At 40.4% G+C, this 20,629-nt stretch overlaps 1 protein-coding gene across 2 annotated transcripts in view; it reads left to right on the top strand.

Moving 5' to 3' along the window:
- Positions 1–20,629, top strand: part of LOC138192818 (cadherin-4-like) — a 219,985-nt gene that overhangs the window by 154,806 nt on the left and 44,550 nt on the right. For both annotated transcript variants that reach the window (XM_069140497.1, XM_069140498.1), the window contains one exon: positions 894–1,091. In XM_069140497.1, the coding sequence (XP_068996598.1) occupies positions 894–1,091 (198 nt within the window). The remainder of the gene's footprint in view (positions 1–893; positions 1,092–20,629) is intronic.

The following is a 20,629-nucleotide window of genomic DNA, read 5'->3' as shown; positions in this document are numbered from 1 at the left end:
TACCTGCTCTGCTAGTATCATACTACTTTAGCAGTTCTGGAAGCAGAGACTTGTGTGAATGATCTTGCTCTGTTGCCGAACCTCCTTATCTCTAATCATGAGCAGAAAGACTAACCGCTAGTTAAGAAATGAATGGGTTATTCAGAGACCGTTTCAATGAAAGGATGAACGAATGTATGTGTGTGAGTGGGTCAATCAGGTCTTTCAAATTCAATATACGAGATGTCCATTGTGCACTTTGTTGCCTTAGCAACATCATGTATTCTCTATAGAAATATTTAGGTTACACAAACAAACAATATGTTTGCATGTATCTACCTTTTTTGTTTTTAATAAATAAATATATATGAAATAAGATACATAGGCTACATCTGTGTACCACAATAACAAAAGAAAGACGGCACAAACTGATTTTCATTCAGACACTGTCACATATCCTTCTCTCTACATTACAGCACATTATATATTCAGAGGGCTTTCAAACAGTGAAGCATTGGGGGCACCAATATCTGTTTTTGCCACTGCCTTCGAAGCTAATAATGGTAACCATTGACCAGAGCCGCCAAAGAAAGCACTACACTGAACCCTAGGCAGGCCAACCATATACAAAGTTTGACCACTTGACATTGTCAAGTGCTTTACACACAGCTAACTGCTTACTGTTTCAAAAGACCTTGATACTTCTCGAGCACAATTGCCCAACTGCTAAAAAATTGACAGGAAGTCACAATTTACAGGGATTTTAAATATAGCTGCTTGACCTGATTAACAATATAAAAATGTTCTTCTTGTTGTCCTGCTTTGAGAGTGAAGAGACTCGGGCATTACATCAGTTCCTGTTATCATTAACAGCATATCCAGCCTCCTAAATAAAGCCTTGTGTTGTCTTTAAGGTCACAAAAGAAGAGGGGAAAGTCGCTGAGAGGAAAGAGAAGAAGGAGACGATCCAAGCATCACCTCCTGTCATCATGTTCTCAGGGTCCGGCCTCAATAACACGAAGGGTCTACGGCGGCAGAAGAGGGACTGGGTGATCCCACCAATCAATGTGGCAGAAAATTCTCGAGGACCGTTCCCTCAGATGCTCGTCAGTGTAAGTGACAAATTTGATTGGCCGCATCGCTGATTTGTTCTGAATTTACTGCGGGGATTTCTGGAGGGCACTTCACAGATGATTGGGGGACATGTGTAATGGAAAGTAATAAAGAACAGATTTGCATAGTTTGTTCTCCACATCCTTGCAGATGATTATGTTGTGTTCCCCTGATGCAATTGTGGCTACAAAATTTGTGTGTATTTAAACAGCCCTGACTGACCCTGAGAAGTTCTCCCTTTAGAGACAGATCAGCCCTCAGAGCAGCTATTCAGTGAACTCTCCCACTGTGTGAGGTCCATCGAGTTCACAGTGAAATAAATTGTTGTTTCTCTCACTTTATGCATCCTTTAGTTTCTATATCAGTCCATTTTAGAAAGGTTGCTCAAGGTTCAGTTTTATTTCATATCTCTTTTATATCAAAACAACTTGTTACAGCATCTTTACAGGAGTCTCTTGAGAGATGTAATGAGAAAATATGAAAGGCTGCTATTCTCAAACCCAAAGGACCAGGACAGTTTCTCATTCCCTTTGCCCTAATAAGGAGATATAGGCTTAGCACGTAAAAGAAATCAGAGGTAAAGTTATAAATGGAACACATACTTTAATCTGCGCGGAGGGATTCATGAAGATGTTTGTTGTGTGTCCTCCTTCACACTACGTCCACATTTTTTTGCTAACTGTATATCGGTCCTTGCGGACAACCCTACGTTTATTTTTAAGATGTCCAAAGTTATCCCAAGTTGTTTTTAAATCGCTTTTTCGGGGGTGATGATGATGATATTATCAGTTTCTTTTTGTATTTGTGTGTGGCGCCCATTGCTGAGTCTGAAAGGCAGCCGTGGAAAAAGGAAAGTTGCAACGCACAGGCGATCATCTTCACACATTGCATTTATTTTCAATACCAGTAATAAGCACTTGTGCATGTTATAATAACCATAGATTTTGATACCATAGTATACCGATGCAACCCCTAGTTCCTATGTGTAACAATTTCTAAAGAACTAGAAATATACACACAGTAAAGCCTCAACTTGTGTCCTCATTTGGCATTCATGATCTGAATGTGGCAACATCAGCTAAAATGAATTTCTTTCCTGCAAAACTGCATTTTGATATGGACAATATAAACACTAAGCACGGCATGTTGAAGGTTGGAGGTCGGGGCTGTAAACCTGTCATAGGACTGAAATCATGGAAAAATATATGTTTGTGTAAATGTTTTCTTGTGCAAAGCCTTGAGTCGCAGAGTACTTAAAATTCAGAGATTCTGTCACCACAGGGCGCGTGGTTTGTCTGTCTCATAGCAAAGCTCTAGACTGTGAGCTTATGGTGTGCACTGTAATTCATCAAAAAAACATTCCAGGAGTCTGCTGCCTCTTTCCATGCTCTTTCTTTCCCTCTCTCTCTATCTGGAATATCTAGCCATCAGCTTTCCCTCGCTGTTTACAAAACTCTCAGTTTATCTCTTTGGGGTTTTAAATCGTGCAAAAGAAGAATTTTTTTTCCTTTTGTTTCTGTTCTTTGTTTTTCAACCAGGTTTCATCTAGTCCCCAGGGAAAAGCCTGGGGAGCTACTTGAAGGAAACTTTTTTTTTTATTTTTTTTTTTATAGTGAAACATAAACATCGAGTCAAAGAGGAGAGAGTTTGTAAGTCTGTGTTTTGGAGTTGGAGTGCCTTTACAGCTGGAGTGTGTCCCATCAGCCTGGCACAGTGTGGCGTTCTCATCTGAGCCCGCTGAGCCCTTCAGTAGTGCTGCACCAGCAATAAAACCGGCAGACAGTTGGGCTGTTTCCGTGAGCTGGTCCGAATCAGAGAGAGACGGAGGAGATGCGGCTGGGAGGGAGAGAGAGAGGGTATCAAAGGAGCATTTGGAAGTATAGTGTGCAGCCAAACACAATCCACTTTGTGCAGTAAATAGGTCCGTCAGGGGCTGGTGGATTGCTGAGAGTTGAGCGTTCAGAGCAGAGGAGAAGTGATGCGTGTTGATGCCTCTGTTGGGCTCACAGGCTCCCGTCTTTCTCTTTAATGATGACTGGAGGGCAGGAAAGGCCACACCAGGAACTATAGAATTTAACAAGCAGACAGGGGTGGATGGCATGGGGATTATTTTACCATAGTTATTGTTTATGTGTTTAGTCCATTTTAATGACCTTTTTTCTCCTCTGTTGAGAATTGAGGGTTTTGTGTATCTATTTCCTTTCCCTCAATCAAAACAACAAAAAATCCATTCAAAGATACATATTTTTTTACTTCAGTGTTCTAAAAGACAAAATATTAAGTTTTAGTTTTCACTCTCACATTTGATATGTTCATTTTAATATTTTTCATTATTATATGAAACATGTTGCAATGCGGAGCCTGCAGTCTTCTTGTCTCCCTTCAATTGTGCCGTTACTCAGTGCTCCATGTGCTGTGGCTGTGTGATGCTTCCTCTAATGGCCTGTGAAGTCAGTTCCTTTCCTAATGGGCTGTTCTGTCATCCACCACAGCACTGAGTGACACGCTGACAGCGGCCTTCCCCGCCATCCCGCTGCTTTTCTCCCTGTCCTGACCAAGTTGCCATCAGTTGGACAGGTGGGGTGACAGCAGCCCTCACCTGCATCTCTGCAGGTCTGCAGCACTGTCACTTTGATCAGGCCAGCACAAGATCGGGCAGGTGTCAGGACAGAGGCCCTACTGTCTGGTCTCCGAGCACACTGCCTGACATGGCTCAAGGGAAATGTTGACTGCTAAGGTAAAGCCTTGGCAGAACTGTACTCCAATCCACCTCTCAGCCAAAGCAGTGTCAGAGTTTAGTGGAATGTTATTGACTGCAATTTATTAATAGCAATGCTGAAATAATTGCCTTCAGAACGCCACGCTCTCTTCTGTACATCAAGATGTTGTGTGCTCTGTGGCTTAATATTAGACCTTATCAGCCTCTAGTGTCAAAGACTTGTTAGGCTGAATGTAGCTCTTCTGTCTTTGCAGATAATAGACAGAAGTACTGTGCTTACAACAGAAGGGAATGAGTGTGGCATAACTTTAAACAAAAAGACAAGACTAACAAAAAAAAGGCAATGGAAAGGATACAGAAACACAAGAATGTAATAGGAAGAGATCCAGAAAGACTAAAACAAGAGTGAGTGGCGTAATTTTTCACAATAAACAGGTGGTCTTTGTTGTTCTCTTTCTTCCATGGCCAAACAGCCATCAATAGCATGTAAGGGACATTGATTTTTCACAGAGGCTTTTTGAAACCTTCCATTGATCCACACACTTTTCCTACGGCAGAGAGGCATTGATTTCTTTTGCTCGGGTAAATAAAGACTCAACGTAACCATCCCACAGCCCCACCACACCTCCACCCAATCCCACCATTATAACGACTGTCAGCAAAAAAAAAAAAAAAAAATTAACAAAACCCTGATGGAACAACAATTTAAATGAAGTTTAAGATGTTTATGAAAAAAATTGTCCAGTAAAATGTCTTTTTCATTGCACTCTTGGCTGACTGTTGTCTTCTTGAAAAAAGGTGGGCTTATGGTACCACAATGAAAAGACACATTTTTATCCAAAGTTATTTAAACAGTTAACAGACTGAGGAATTAGAAACATTTAAACGACAGAAGAACCTTTTGGGAAATGATTTGCTTTCTTACCAAAACGTGAGATGAGAAGATAGATTATGCTGTCCAATAAGAATTTAAACTACAGCCAAAGACAACTATCTTATCTTAGCGTTAAGTCTGAAAACAGATTAAACTACCGCAAAACTAAACAAGAACATACAGGATAATGTGTGAATCAGCAAGCTTTGTAGATGCTAGCCTGCAGATGTTGTTACCTTTGGATGTAGCCATGCCAGCTGTCTCTTTATGCTGTCGTTATGCCAAGGTAGGCTGGTCGTTAACTCTTGACAAAACGGTGAATAAGCACATTTTCCAAAATGTTAAACTAAGGCTAACAAGCATAAAATGTGACTTTAAACCCTGCTAGTTATCTTTTTCCACACACAGGATTGGCTGAGGTGTATTTAGACATCTACAGTAGGCACAAAAACGATCTCTCACATCGTTAGCCCCCTTTCATCTTTTTCTCATCATCTCTTTTCCTTCAATTGTTTACCTATCGGATAATTTTTTTTTTTATCATTGTCCTCAGTCTTCTTTCTCCCTTTTCAGTATCTCTCACTTTGTTGATCCATTTCTAAACCTCCTCTGCTCTGGATAATATTTTAGTGTTTTGTTTAACAGAGATATTATTTTGAGAGAGAAGACATTTATTTTTGCGAGCTGGACTCGGGGATGTAAAACAAAAATTGCAATTTCAGCTAAACTGTTGTTTTTATTGGATAATATTTATGTTGAGAGATTTTTTTTTTCTGTTGGCTGTCCTTGAGACAGAAAAGCCAGATATTCTGATAAACTGCGGTTGCATCCCTCAATAATCACAAAACATTATATTGACAGGAATACCTTGGAGATAAACAGTAGAAGTGAGAACTCTAAGCCAAATGAATGGGTACTTGTCTGAAGCCCTTCACTGACTGATATGACAGGAAAAACTTTTACCATATACTTTTAAAATGTGTCATTTGTGTCAGTAATATGTTCGGTATTTATTTCCTGGTAGTAGTTGTACAGCCTGCATGTTAAACCGTTCACAAAATATCGCCATTTGTGTCTGATTCGGTGTGTGTTGCAGTGCATCTGATTGTGTTTATTGCACTCGCTGCAGCACCTGTGCTCCATTTTCTACATCCCTCTCCATGGAGCACGTTGAGAGAAGTGTTTTTCGAGCAGGATGAGAGAACTCCCCCCGAGGTGTCTGCTTTCTCTGCGTACATTTACCAGTGATTAATGACTGCTCTGCTTCGCTGACAGACACAGCAACAACAAAAACAGCAGAAAGACAGAAAGAATGTGAAAGAAAACAAGGAACAATAAGCAACATATTGTACAAGTGAGCAGGAGCTGATTGCATTGGAGATTTTTTTTTTTGGGGGGGGGTTGGCAAAGATAGAGGAAGCAGAGGGAAAAGGAGATGAGCAATGTAGGGCTAGATCAGGATCAGAGGCATGTCTGTGTTTGTGTTTAGGTCTGATAGACTTCCTGGAGAACTGCTGTTAGCGGCCTCTTCCCTTGAGTCTAATGAAGCCTTCTGGCATCTGCCACCCCACCACCCGGCCAACACCAGCACTGCACTGCTTCAGTCTGCCCCCTTCATCTCTTTCCCCTCCCTCCTGCTGAGACATATGCTCATACAGACACACTCACACACACACACACACACACACACACACACACACACACACACACACACACTCAATGACAAACAAACATACACATGCATACGCAGGCACAGAGAGAAATTACTTGTCCTACACAGACAGCAAACAAAGGATCAGTAGAGCGCATGTGCCATGTTGTTTCCTTTGTATATGCTCATTGTTTGGGATTTTGTTTGGTTGCATTTCTGCTTTATCCCTGAACAAAGAGAAGAAAAGCAAAGCCAGAAAAACAGGACTCCATCTTGTTTTGTTTTTTAACCTAGTCCACCAGAGAAACCGCAGGATGATGAGACACAGGGATGTGAGTATTTAAGGATCACAGTCCGATCCAGAGCTCGGTCACTAGGAAACCACATCGGTGCCGTATGGAACGCTTTATGAATGTTGAAATGGCAGAACTCATTTTCTGGGCAAAAATAAATTCAGGCTGTGAAAACATTCAAATATGTGGCACCATTAATTCCATCAAACACACAAACTGCACAGGCTGTACACTGCTGTATATATATTCAAGCATTTCTTGTTTGAGCACTGTGATTTGTCTTGTACTCTTTTAATGCTCTTGTGCGCTCCTTTTCTAGGCTGCCAGACAATTTCAACACACACTGACTATCCGCACAAATTATATAAAGTCTATCAAGCCGGGGAAGAAAAGAAAGAAACAATAAACTTGTTTCAGATAAGAGTGAACCTCCTGCTGAGTATTAAGTGGAAGGAAAAGGAGGGAGAAACCCGGTCCAGTCTTGGTGGGGAGAGCACAGACAGTCATGTCAGCATTTCATTTGCTCTTTGTTTTTACTTGGTGAAACATATCTTGGCTTGTTCTAAACTCTTGGCTTTTTGGTTCGATTTCACCTCCTGAAGAATTCACACAAGGTATTTCCTTTCCAAACCCCAACTGTGAAATGTCTTCCAGCACAAATATCCAGAGTTTGGTGACATGACAGATCATTCAGCTAAAAATACAAGTTTGATATTTTCTGATCCTCTTGTTGAGCCATGCTCTTTAGAGAATTGCTCTGTGGATGGCTCAGTTGGTCAGCCTGTCTGCTTGTCTGTTGATTGGTCCACCATTTTGGTCCAGACTAAATATCTGTTATATCTACTGCTGGATAGATTACCATGAAATTCTGGACAGTCATGTATAATCCCCAGAGAGTGAAGCGTATTGATTTTGATGATCTTCTGACTTCTCTCTAACACCAACAGCAGGTTGTTATTTTTGGATTTTAGTTAACAGTATCTAGAACTACTGGCTGAATTCCCATGATGTTTTGTCAGGCATTTATGCCATCCCCCTCCCCCACAGGATAAATTATAATAACTTTTATCCAGTAATTGATCCACTACTTTGCCTCACAACGGAAAACCTATCAGAAGTACATTACATTGCTATTTAATTAGCAAATATTAGCATAGTAGCACATTTAATTGAGGTGAGTTAGACTTAGTTCAAACCACCATTGTTTTTAGTGTGGCTGTAGACATATTTTCTTATTGTCTCTCAAATAACATATTCAGTCTTAAAATGAACTCAAATATTAACTGTTCCATGTGTGCACATGTGCATCAGCCTTGGGCATGCAGGTTTTAAAACAGAAGTGTTCAGATGTAATGACTCTTCATTTATAAAAAAAAAAAAAAAAAAGAAAAATGTCTGCTCTGATGACTGCTGGGTTGAAGCTGCACAGCCAGCGCAGAGTTATGATGGCATGAGTAAAACAGCAGACAAAGTCAAAAGTGCTTTACATTGTTACTCTTTCTAATGGAGGCTTAGTGATGGAAGAACATGCTGGCACCTGTCTTTTTTTAAGAGGTCAGATCATTAATGAAACATTTCACCATAAAAGCAATTTGACCATCTTCTGAGTAGCATGAGACTCGAGTATTTAAGAGAAGAAGTCAGCACCTGAAGGCACATTAATATCTCACGCAAAGAGGTGGCGAGGGCAATCATGAAATAGAATGAGAATAGTGTTAAAGTTTCCTTAACAGCTCCATTTCTGTAAGCTCAGTACTGATCCTTGTTTCTCCTTAACAATTCCCTGCTGTTTTCCAATACAACTCACTAAGGAAACCTCCTATTCTGTGTACAGTCTTGTCTTGGCATGTACCCTCTAAACTTCCTCTCCTCTAGTGAAATTAGTGAGATCAATGTAATTACATTTATGAGCCCCAGGAAAAGGAGTCTTCAACAATCTCCTTGTGTTTATTAGAGAAACTAATTGTTACTATGTTCATTTAAAAGCTGTTGTCAACAGCATTTGGTCTTTGTTTCCTCCTGTGTTCAGAGAAGTGAGACTGAAATGTAATTTTCACTGTTTAATCTCATTATTTTGAAATTAGTGGCGTGAAGTCAAGGTAAACATGTTCATCAGGCATACCCAGCAAGGGTTTATTTTTCAAGAGAAAACATTTCCAGCCGTGGCCTTGATGCACACAACTAGCCCCAGAGCTGCTACTACTAAGGCTTTACAGGGAAAAAAAAAACAAAAAAAAACACCTCAACCACCCACTCACTCATATACATAAGCACAGACTAGAGAGAGAGAGAGAGAGAGAGAGAGAGAGAGAGAGACACACACACACACACACACAGATAAACACACACATGTTCACAAATCCCCCCCCAAACACATTCCTCTCTGATATGACATCAGGCAGCACCAGGCGGGCTCCCTCTGGGTTCAGTTGGTGTTAAATTAAACAGTAAATCATCTTACCAAAAGACACAAGAGTTATGTGTTAGTCAAGGGCAACAGTTCTGGGCTCTTTAATAGGAGATGAGAAGGACTTTATGAAGGAGATAAATAACAGCTTAACAAACAGCCTATGTCTGGTCCCCTGGAGGTTGGCCTCGGCGACCCTGTGGATCAGTAGGATGAAGGAGAGCCAAGAATCCCTATTTCTCTGAAGACATAAAAAAATAATGTGCAGTGAAATTGAAAGAAAAGATATTCGTAAGGGGACACGGGGGAGGTGGGGGACCAGTAATGAAGTGAGGGTGGCAGTGATTGTTGGTGATATGAGACAAGGTCAGTCAAACAGAAAGGACAGGTTGACACACAGGTTGGTAGGCAGACAGACAGAGGGACAGATTGACAGTAGAGCAAAGAGGAGGACACAGAGGAAGTCATACAGGCAGACAAAAGACATGCAGACATGCCGGATGTCCCATCAGGTAATATTTTTCTTCCAACTCTGATCTGTAATTTTTGACTGAGAGACACACAACAAAATAAGATGTGATTCATCACGAAGCAACAGCTTCTGCATGGGATGGAAGAAAAGAGTAATTCTGAGGGGAAAAGTCCTTCGGCATTATATTGAATTGAAACGCTTTTGATGCAAGTCATGTGATGTAAAATTCTAATCTCACTTAATGTGCTTGTATTTTTCCATTTCCCCCTCTTTGGCTTTTTTTTTCCTCGAGGTAAATTGTGAGGGAAATCAAAATTGAGACCTACACCAGAATAATCTGATCCTATTTACAATGAAAGGCTTCACTCAAAATCGTTTCATGGAAGTATAATAGATATTGTCCTGTGGTGACCGTGTCCCTGTATATTGGTAAAAGCCCTCCCAACCGCACATACAGACAGACAGAAAGAGCACAGAAAACATGAAGATCTGATAAAAGCAGGCATACATCACTGCCGGTGTATGTTTGTAATAAGATTTCTCAGTGTGTAATGAAATGGCTTACTTAATCTTAAAATGAAACGGCTCCTAAGATAAACACTTTAGCACCAGATAAAAAGTTTGCAGGTTTCTCATTGCTTCTCATTATGAGTGTTTCTGGCCAGCACTCCCTGATGGCACCTTACACGTATTTATTTGCTCTTTATTTCCAGGAGAAAAGAACATTTATTCCTGAGGCACTATAAAAGATTTAACAACCCACATTATTCATAAAACTATAATGTGAGTGATGCATAGTTCTTTGCACAGTGTCTTGCATTGCGGCCTACAAGGGACAATGTTATGGTTCATCTGTGTCGGTGCAGAACACTTGTTTTATATAATGTGATTTGTACTGGTTACTGTGCAGACAGTGTCACTATAAAGTGGACTCAGCATCGAGCCAAGCGGCTGCTGGGGGGGCTAGTCCGGTTCCAGATTTTCAGCAATGTTTTCCTGATAACTTCCAGAAATAGAAAGAGGTTCACAGAAACTGACCTTCTGGTGGCTCTGATCCATTTTCTGATTCGTATTAATCAAGGAATGACAGGCCGGTTGCTTTTGAAAAATTTTCACTCTCATGCACACCAGCCATCTGTATGTCATCCTTATTATACACGTGCCTATGCTCCAGCAAAAATGCACAAGCGTGGATCTGCAGACACACTTGCATGGCTGTACAAACATACACACACACACACACACACACCACCTCACTCTTCCAAGGTTCATTTGTCAAGATGACAGCTGGACTCTCGCTGAGGTTGAGTTTGCCAAGCAGAATCCCTCGCTTGGTTAGTAGGAGCCAGAACATCCTGGGAAACATTCTGACATACACTTAGAGGCTGTGGCGCAACCGTGTGTGTGTGTGTGTGTGTGTGTGTGTGTGTGTGTGTGTGTGTGTGTGTGTGTGTGCGCGCGTGTGTGTGTGCGCGTGTGTGTGCATGTGTGCGCGTGCGTATGTACACACGGGAGAGCAAGTGTGTCTTTGTGTTTGCCTGCATGTACATGTGAATGTGCAACTTTTCAAAACACCCAGCAGCAGCATGGCAAGGTCCAGCCCCTCTTCAGTTTCTGCCTGTGCTTGGCAGAGGCCGGCTTGGCAGGAAGCAGCCCATTTTGTCAGACTTCCAGTCAACATCAAAAGTGCATACTGCTCCCGCCTCTACCTGAACACCTTCTCCTTTGCCTTCCTGCTCACATCTGTGTCCTTAGACATCTGTTTACCTCATGATATCTCCAAAGTATTTGTCCCTGTAGGATTTGAGGAATGTACCGTAAGCTTTCTTTTTCAGCTGCGTCCACTGGAAATAGGTCTATGCCGTGATGTAACTGGATGTTGGTCTGAATGAACAGACAAAGACAATGCTAGACAAATTTACTCAACTAGCATAGAATCCCACAAAGGTGGCAGGTCAGTGGGGGGAAATCTGTCTACTTTCTCGTAATATGGATCCGTCCTACCAGACAGATGGATGTCCAATCATACAAGTCCTGGCAATTTCTCTGCACTTCCTGTTTTCCAGGTTTGCAGCCAAAAGGGCTAATGTTCTGCTACATAGTTCTGCTGATGCACTCAGTTCACAACCACTTTCATTTTCCCTCCCATATTCTCCCTGTTCTCCATCTTTCTTCCATCCATTTTCCCTCCAGTCTGCATTTCTCCTCTTCACTGCTGCCTGATGCATTTAGAAAGTGAGAAGAAGGAGAAGGGGGGAGAAAGTGGGCAATGAAAGGTGGACAGCGGGAAAGTGTGTGTGTGTGTGTGTGTGTGTGTGTGTGTGTGTGTGTGTGTGTGTGTGTGTGTCTGTGCGTGTGCGTGTGTGTGTGTGTGTGTGTGTGCGCGTGTGTGTATGGGTATTGGGAGGGGGACAGTAATGGCTGGGAAAAGTGCAGCAGCAGCAGATTTTGTGCCACTGTTATCCCCGCTCCTTGTGCATCTCTCTCTCCTACAAGTCTCCGACACTCTTTACTCTAATTACCCAGATTGGGTATCCTGGGGATAAAGGGACAAGGGAGGAAAAGGGAGTAACGGGGGGTCCTTGATATTGTCCTTGTCAAAGCCTAGGGGAGTGACTGGAGAAGTCATTCATGCATCCATCACACTCCCAATTTCACAATTTAATCAATCTCCTAATGAAAGCGAGTGATGAAGGGAGTAATTTAGAGAGGGGTAATAGTGAGATGGCAGCACTCACACTCTAACCCTGCTAAGCCAAAGCTAAGGGGTGCGGCCGCTCTTTGTCTGCCAGTACAATGCCCGTCTTATTTTCATTCTCCCAACCTGGAAGAGGGGAGTAAAGAGGGCGAGTCATTCCATTGTTACCTCCGGGGAGAATAGCACCTCTAATTTGCCATAAGCCTGCACTATTAAAGACCAGACTCCTTTCACACTGCAATAATTGGAAAAGTCATTCACTGCTTAACTTCTATTACTTCATGTTATTTTTCAGTAATGTGGAGGAAGGTCTTTTAATAATCTCACCTGCGTCACTTCTAGCTATCATTCGAATGACACAAAAGAGCATGGAGCGCACTGTCTCTCCATTTCATTCTCTTACAAACTGAAAGAGACCGCTAAGCCAGATAAATCTGAAATCGCATCTATTTGGCCGTCCGTCCTCTCTGCTCTTTCCATAAATCTGAAAATTGAATGACAAATCTGTCTTTATAAACGGTCAGGAGCTGCGGTGGCAGTAAAGTTAAAAACACACCTTTCTCTCTGTAGTCATTCATTTTAATACGAGTATTGCTCAAACTTTATACTCAAACACACCATATACTGTAGGTGCTGGTAGTAAGCTGTATTTTTATTTTGTCAGAAGTAGTTATTTGGTTGACATCTAAATGCCCCGTTTATAAACCAGAATAAAACAAATTACCATTTATGCTAGCTGATGTAACAGATTTTTTTTTTTTAACCTGAGAACAACATGAGTTCAGCTATTTTGAAACAGTGATTAAGGACACGACTGAGGTTTAACCAGCTGGGATTTAGCAGTGCAACCTATCTGGGAGAAACAGGAGTGCAGAGATTTGTTGTTTTATGTGCAAAAAAAAAAAGAAAAAGGAAGAAGGAGAGATTTAGCACTCAACCTGTTGTCTGGGCATGAATAATGACCACGACTAAAACAAAAAAAAGAGGGGAAGAGTCTACAATGTGATCGGCTGTGTGAAGCTGCACAGTGGTGCTCTGGCTAACATCATTATGCTAATGTGCCCACAATTATAATGTTAACATGCAGATTTTCATTATGTTTTCCATCATAATTTAGCATATTAGTATGCTAACATTTCCTAATGACAACAAAAACCTGATGCAGCTGTTAGGCATGTCATTTGTTTTGACCATAGATGGTAAAATGTACACACTCCGGGTCTGAAAAGTAAAGCCAGTGCAGAAGTGCATTAAATATGCAATACCACTGAGGGCCACTGGGATCTGGTTTAAAAAAAAAACTCTGGCTCCAATAGACCATCATTCAAAAAGCGTCATCTTCTCCTATGAAATACAAAGTCAATACATTTTGCCTGGTTGACATGCCTGGGTTGCAGTCAGTTTCCCGTATAGGTGCGAAGTGTCCTTAGGTTTTCAGTCAGATCCACCCCTCACTCCTCTCCAGCACGTCCAAGTATAATCAATTCTAGCTCCAGAAAGTTTTTTGCTTTCTGACGGCGAAAATGCCAGACTCAAGTCTTGAAAATGGCAATTCACAAACTAATGAATGGGCTGTCACTTTTCTTCTTTTTTTTTTTCATCAAAACATACATAGAAAGTTAAAGGGTCTGGATGGGGACATGAATGTGTGCACTGAATTTAATTCACAAGCTGGTGAGACATTTCATTAAAAACAAAACAAAACGTACATCAAGCTGTTTGTGATGCAAGAGAAAACATCAGGGGATCTTTAAAGTCATTAGATTATCATCTAGGAAATTTTTGTATTAATCCATCTCGTAGATATAAAGTATTTAAATGAAAACTTTTCTTTTTTTTCTGATTGCCCTATAGAGGAAAAGCCAAAGATCACCAAAGCCATTTAGATATGCCATAACTATACCATGGCACCATAAAACTATATATAAATGTTCACGGTCACCCAACAGATGTTGTTTTTTCTCTCTGGCCCAAAGTGATGAGTCAACTGAAAAGACTGACTGACAATTTAGCTGGATGGAGGATGTTAATGTTGAAGCTCACACAGAAACACCGTTCCCATATTTAACAAGCTTATTCTTTAACACAGGTACATCTGTTCATGTAGAATCCATTAAATCCTCACCAACTTATGAACACTAAATGATAACCAGCTTGTGTTTTAGGTTTTAAGTAACGAGTCCATTTTTTGAAAATCCAAACTTCAGTGAGATACTTCACATCAACCCTGTCCTGCCTTTTGAAGAGATACAATGCTCAACATCAAAGTCTGAGAAAAAGTCTGTATTTTAAAAAGGCCACAGGAAAGCGCTTAATGCACAAACTTTTCTGACTCACAGCAAAACACGCAAGGTGTCTTTTTATCATCAGAGTGCATTTGATAGACGGAGTGTGTACATGAAATGCGACGCCACATAAAGACATTTGTCTTGTAGAAGCTCTTTCTCTTCTGTGTTAACCAGTCTATTTGTGACCTGTTGACAAATAGCTGTATTACTTTTGTGGTTGTTAGGCTTTACTGGTCCACTTGAAGGAACATCTCGCTCTCACTTTTTGTTCCTATCAGCATTTGTGTTTAGAGTAGCGACCCTTGTTTGTTGGGCTTTAGAGCTCTGAGAGGCCAGGCTTTCAGCTCTTTAGGTTGTTGGTTTTTTTTCTGCGAATGTGCTGTCTCCTAGTGATAGACTGTTTTTACTGTCCTACTGAATCAGCACTGAGCCAGTGTCATTCGCTGAAACACCAGAGCAATAGGGCGCACCTAACTGACAGGCCTGTCTCTGTTTGTGTGTAAGTGCTTGTATGTTTCTTTTAATGTTTTTTAGGGTGAACATTTTCTTAAAGTAACAAGTCAAAATAGCTGAACTCAGTTTTGTTTGTTTCATGATGATAATTATTTTTCTGTGTTGCTTTTTCAAATTTGCTATTCATTTTTTATCACATCACAATTCTCATAAATACATTAATACGAATGCTGAGTACTTGCAGTTATACTGTATGACGCATCCAGTGTATTGTGTGTTTTCTCTTGAGTTTTTTTCATATTTTTAAAACTTTGCAAAAATGACTTTCCATTCATCTAAAACTGAGGTGTCTTATATTTTCAAAAGGAGTTTCAGAGAGGCAGCCCACCAATCGTTTGAAGCTGTCTGGACGATAAAATGCACAAAGCTAAAAGATGATTCATGTTGAAAGGACACCTTTCTTTTTAATGTGTTTGAAGTTGAGAATTTTATTTTACTGAACGCAAAGGGTTTTCAACAATTGTCTGTCTCACGTTGATTCTATAGGTTGCTCAACTGCAGGTTTTGTTGTGGTTAATGTTTGCAGAATCATCTCGTATGAACACAAACATTTGCCAGTTTGTTTGGATGTTGAAACTGCTCTCAATCACATCTGGCTCTGTCATATGTGCTTCAGTAAAATTTGTTAAAGCAACATTTAGGCTCTTATCTATTACCCACCAATGCATGTGGCCTTGTTCATACCCTAAATACTAATACAATGTACTTGCAGTATATACAGAACAAACAAACAAAAAATACATCTTCGAAACCAACTGTCTGATACACAAGGATTTACAGAACCAAGACTTCGGTTGTGTAATTTCTATGGTAATTGCTTCAGTTTGACTCACAAAGCCGTGTGAATATTATAGCAATACATATGGTAATTCCAGTTCTCTGTACATGCTAACCTGCAGATTAGGTTCAATCTTGTATTTTCAAATATGGGAAAGATCAGTTGTAATATGTATTGTCTTGGCGTATAATGGTCCCTGCACATGCATGGACTTACCAAGGAACAAGATCGGAAAGCACCTGGTCAGCTCCATTAATTATACATCTTTCAGTAGCCTGCAGGAAGTGGCACATTTATAAGGGAGCATAGAGGCACATACAAAATGTAGCACATAAAAAAGCTGCTCTTTGGCATTGCATTGTGGTCCGAATAAAAAACGATTGAATACATCCCTAATGTGTATAATGTTTAAAAGAGATGCACTGACTTTAATCACAGGGAGATGGACCTCCTGTGAACATGACTGATGGATACAAATTTTAAGTCAGGGGTTTCATTTAGTGAGATCATCACACTGGTTGGTGCACATTCACCTCCTCATCCATCAAGTAATACAATATTCAAGTAAATGTATTCACATAGCCCAATATTACAAATCACAAATTTTCCTCAAGGGACCTTACAATCTGTACAGCATCCGGATCCCAATAAGAAAAAAGCAAGTGATGGATGTCTCTTCCAGAAAGGACTGTCTCGGTTTCATGCTCAGAATAGACTGACAGAGTAAATTTACAAACAATAGGGGTGAACACATCAAGCAAAAATGATATTCGATATTTGTTGAAAATTATTTCAGTTATTTTGAAGACAACCACGCCCATCCCTGTACTCTCTCACACACACACACACACATACACACACACAGAAAGTTAAACAAGGGTTCAACAAATGCCACAGTAACCCAGTAACCCTCACTTTTGACAAAGCTAATGAGAAGCATGTCTTTAGCTATCATCTTTGAGATGAGGGCTGTTTTTTTCCTCTGCATGTTGTACATCAAACTCACCTCGTCCGGTGACAAAGCTAGCCATTGATTGTTGATTGGTGGATGGACCGACTGCTCAGTGCTTCGTTCTTAAATGATTGTGCATAGTTGTGGTAGATTCATATCATGCTAACTTTACCTGGCAGAGCTGATACTGCTCCCCAATTTTGATCATTTTTGTGGAGGTGCTTCGCGCACACTTTTTGACGGTTGTAGTCGTCTTTGCATGTTTCTGCTGTTTGTCCCAAAGCACTAGCCCCCACAGCACTACTCTGGCTTTACCAGAGGCTGGTAGTAACATGTTCTTCTTCTCCTCCATTTGTTGTTTGATGCAGTTGGCAAACAGCTTTTAGGTGCATTACCGCCACCTTTTGGTGGAAGTATCACATTATTATCAGGCACCACTTAAAGCAAAGGGAAATAAGACAAGATGATTGTCATTTAAACTTCTTTTTTTTTATTTGCCATGACAAAATTATATAAACATGACCCATCCGTAATGGGCGGGATCAAACAAAACTATTTAGATTATAAAGATAAGTAAAGAATATTGGTCCAAGAGGATGTTGGGCAAGTTCCAGTTGCCACCAAACTAAGGTGGGGATTAAGCTGTATTTTAATGAATGCGAATCCAGTTCCAAAGCCATATCTTTTTGAATCTCAACTCTCAATATTAATGTAATTTTTTTTCCCCCTAGGGAATGAGCACATTTGTGTACTGTATTTATTTTTGCGTTAATAACACAATTGGTCATTTTAAATGAAATATAGACTCTTAATTACCATACTTGCATTGACACTAGTAGGGAATTAATAATAAAAACTAAACTCTGGACATTGTGCAGTGCTGAAGGATTGTGTGGCACTAACCACATATTTCATCACTGCTCTGTGGCACTGCTCATTAACCCTGTACTAACAATTTTTTTTATTTTGCTGTGAGGGTATAAATGGTTTTCTCCACACTGGAGACATTGTGCTGCAGCTGCAAAAGCCATAGAAGCCAAAGTAAAAACATTAATTCTACTTTATCAGTCAGTGAATATCAGTTAAATAAATTGCATATTTGTTCCTTCACAGTGCACTTAACATTACCTGACAGTGAACTGTTTGCACTGTTACGGGTTTTAGAACTTGACGGGTCACAGAATACATTGGTGGGTTGAGGCTGACCTCTCGTCCCTCAAAGTTAAAAAAATAGCATGTTATCAAAAATCCCACAAGTTCTTACTTTAAAATGCTGGATGGAAGATAAATATTTCAACGAAGGACTTGTCTTTCCCCCATCTCATACATTTTGCTGTTGTTTCGTTTACTTTGGAACCATTAACCACAACTTCTGCTAACAACAGCATTGCTGAGTTATCACACATATTATGTATGTGTCTCCAGTGTCAGAGAGAGAGAGAGAGGCAGAATACATGACCTATACAGAAAACGTGAATGAAAAATTCAAGATGAGATTTTTTGGGCCACGGAGCGAAACAAATACGTGTATTTTACCTACTTGGAAGCTTTTCCAAAATTCAAGCGGATTTTGGGACACCTCCCTCAGCCAAACAGATGGGGCCTGAGCAACATGACCTCCTCTCCACCACGGAGACCTGAGGGGTGTACTACGAAGCAAGTCCAACATACCCAGACTTTCTTTGCCTGAGCTGGCTCAACAAAGTGGAAACTCTCAGTCAGAGATAATCGGTACTACGACTGTAGTTATCAGCTTTCTCTGTTAACTCAGGCTTTCTGCTTTAAGCTCTGAGCACGTTCACATAAAAGTTTGCAGCATCTGACCAATCACAAACATGGACAAGTGTACTGACAGCAGAGCCACATATTTTAAAAACGAGGAGCAAACTATAATTTAAAACAACCATAATTAAGTTAAACACATAATCCACACTGAAAGCAGCACATCTGCAGCTGATAAATGATGGAAGGACGTGCAAAACAAATCGCTGCGTGTGAATGTGTAGTATCACCTTACCATAAATGCACAGGAAGATCAGACTAATTACATGTGCATATATCATTAAATTAATTGATTATTAGATGTATTCTCATGACATGTATGAACGTTTTTGTCTTACCATTTCACCTGCAGCCCTGGATTGAGGAGCAAATAACAAATAAATCATAATTCAAAGCGACAAGTAAGTTTATTGTCAGATCTTATAAGTAAGCAACAAGTGTAATATTATAGTGCATCAATCAGTCCCAGATATTAGTAAAAAAAAATAAAAAAAAAATGAAATGAATCTATACCTCATAAAAATCACCGCCGAAAGACAGGTTTGTCGGTCTCTGAACACTCTGCACCCCCTCTGCAGAGGACTGTGTCACTCCGTGCAGCGAGCTCCACTGGATCTTCTCCGATTGGTGATGACAGTTGTCAGAGAGAATTGATTGGTCAGTAGGCGGTACTTTCTTACGTTTTGAACCCACATCTCTAACATAACCTGCTCCGGACCAGGTTAAATTTACAGCATAAATTACCATGATAATCTAGCCAGTTTTAAAGAGAGACACTTTTGTGACACTGCCAACCCTGGCTTTAGTCTCAACATACCTCGCTAACCCACTAATCTCACTTCGTAGTACACCCCTCTGGAAAGAGGACAGACAACACAAACGCACAAGAAGCGAAACACCAAAGTAGAAAGAAAACAAACACATAGAGAGAGAAGAGAGGAGAGGCTGAATCTCCTGGAGGACAAAGATCCAGATTCAGAAACTCTGGAATGAGGCACCAGCAGCTAAGGGAGAGGGAGGCCGGCACGGAGAAGAAAACAACATGAACACAACACAGTAAAATAATTTCTCCATTCTGTAAAACAAAAATACTAGGGTTAATTACAAGTAGAATCCTTCTTACAGTATCATTTTCCTACTGACCTCTTTTTTATGAGGAGGACAGACCTGCAAATTTAATCATCAGTGTCTGCGAACATGGCAAATCTTTTTTGGAGTAGTGTATACTGGGGCCCTAAGCCTCTCCATGTTCCTCCCCTTTGTTTACTTATAGCGCCTTCTCTCCTAATCTGCCCATGGTGAAAGTTGCGTGGGCTCAAGAAAAGCTTGAATGCCGAGACAAATAAATGCAACGGTAATATACTCAGGAACACTCTGGTATCACACAAAGCAGTGAAGCCTACCATTGCCTGAGTTTAAACTTTAAACACCTTTAGAAAAGCCAGGCAAACTCAAGTAGAGCTGCCTAAGGCTGTGTTATGGGCTGAGCTGGTAGACATGAGGATGGTTTTAGATTTTTATTACCTCAAAGTAAGAAAAAGTATACATGAAAAGGTAATATTCCCTAAACTAGGCTTTAAAGAGATCAGTAGATCACAAATGAGTAAACAGCAAAATGAAACCATTCATATTCAGCGGATCGAGCAGTATTCAAACTTGCATTGTGTTAATTATCATAGATAGGTAGTACAGGTCATGAACTGTGCAGTTACTTTCAAATTAATTTAAACTATAAACCACAAAAGAAATTATAACTTTAAGCACACGTAATGGCTCATAAGGAACTACTTACTTTGTTGGCAGGTTTACATTTTCCATGAAGATATCATATGTCTTTCCACCGAAGCCTGATTCACACTCTGCCTTTTGAAAGCAGTTCCTACAATCTGCCCGTTACCTGCAGCACAAAGGGTGCGTTTGTTTTAAGTCCCACTCAGCATGAGTTGGTGGTGGGTTGGTACTGTAGCCGCTTCATGTTAAAAGGACACAGCGGTGCTGACGTGGTGATGAGATATTTCAGTGGAAAACAAAATGAGCAATCACACAATTAATAGCAGAAACTCAAACAGGGAAAGTAGTTTTAGTATGTTAAAATGTGTAAGGAATAATA

This window comes from Embiotoca jacksoni, unplaced genomic scaffold, assembly GCF_022577435.1.
Source record: "Embiotoca jacksoni isolate LCO1_2020_lvr unplaced genomic scaffold, fEmbJac1.0.p SCAF_9, whole genome shotgun sequence".
In the NCBI taxonomy this organism is placed as follows: Eukaryota; Metazoa; Chordata; class Actinopteri; family Embiotocidae; genus Embiotoca; species Embiotoca jacksoni.
This window is presented reverse-complemented; position numbering and strand designations above follow the sequence as displayed.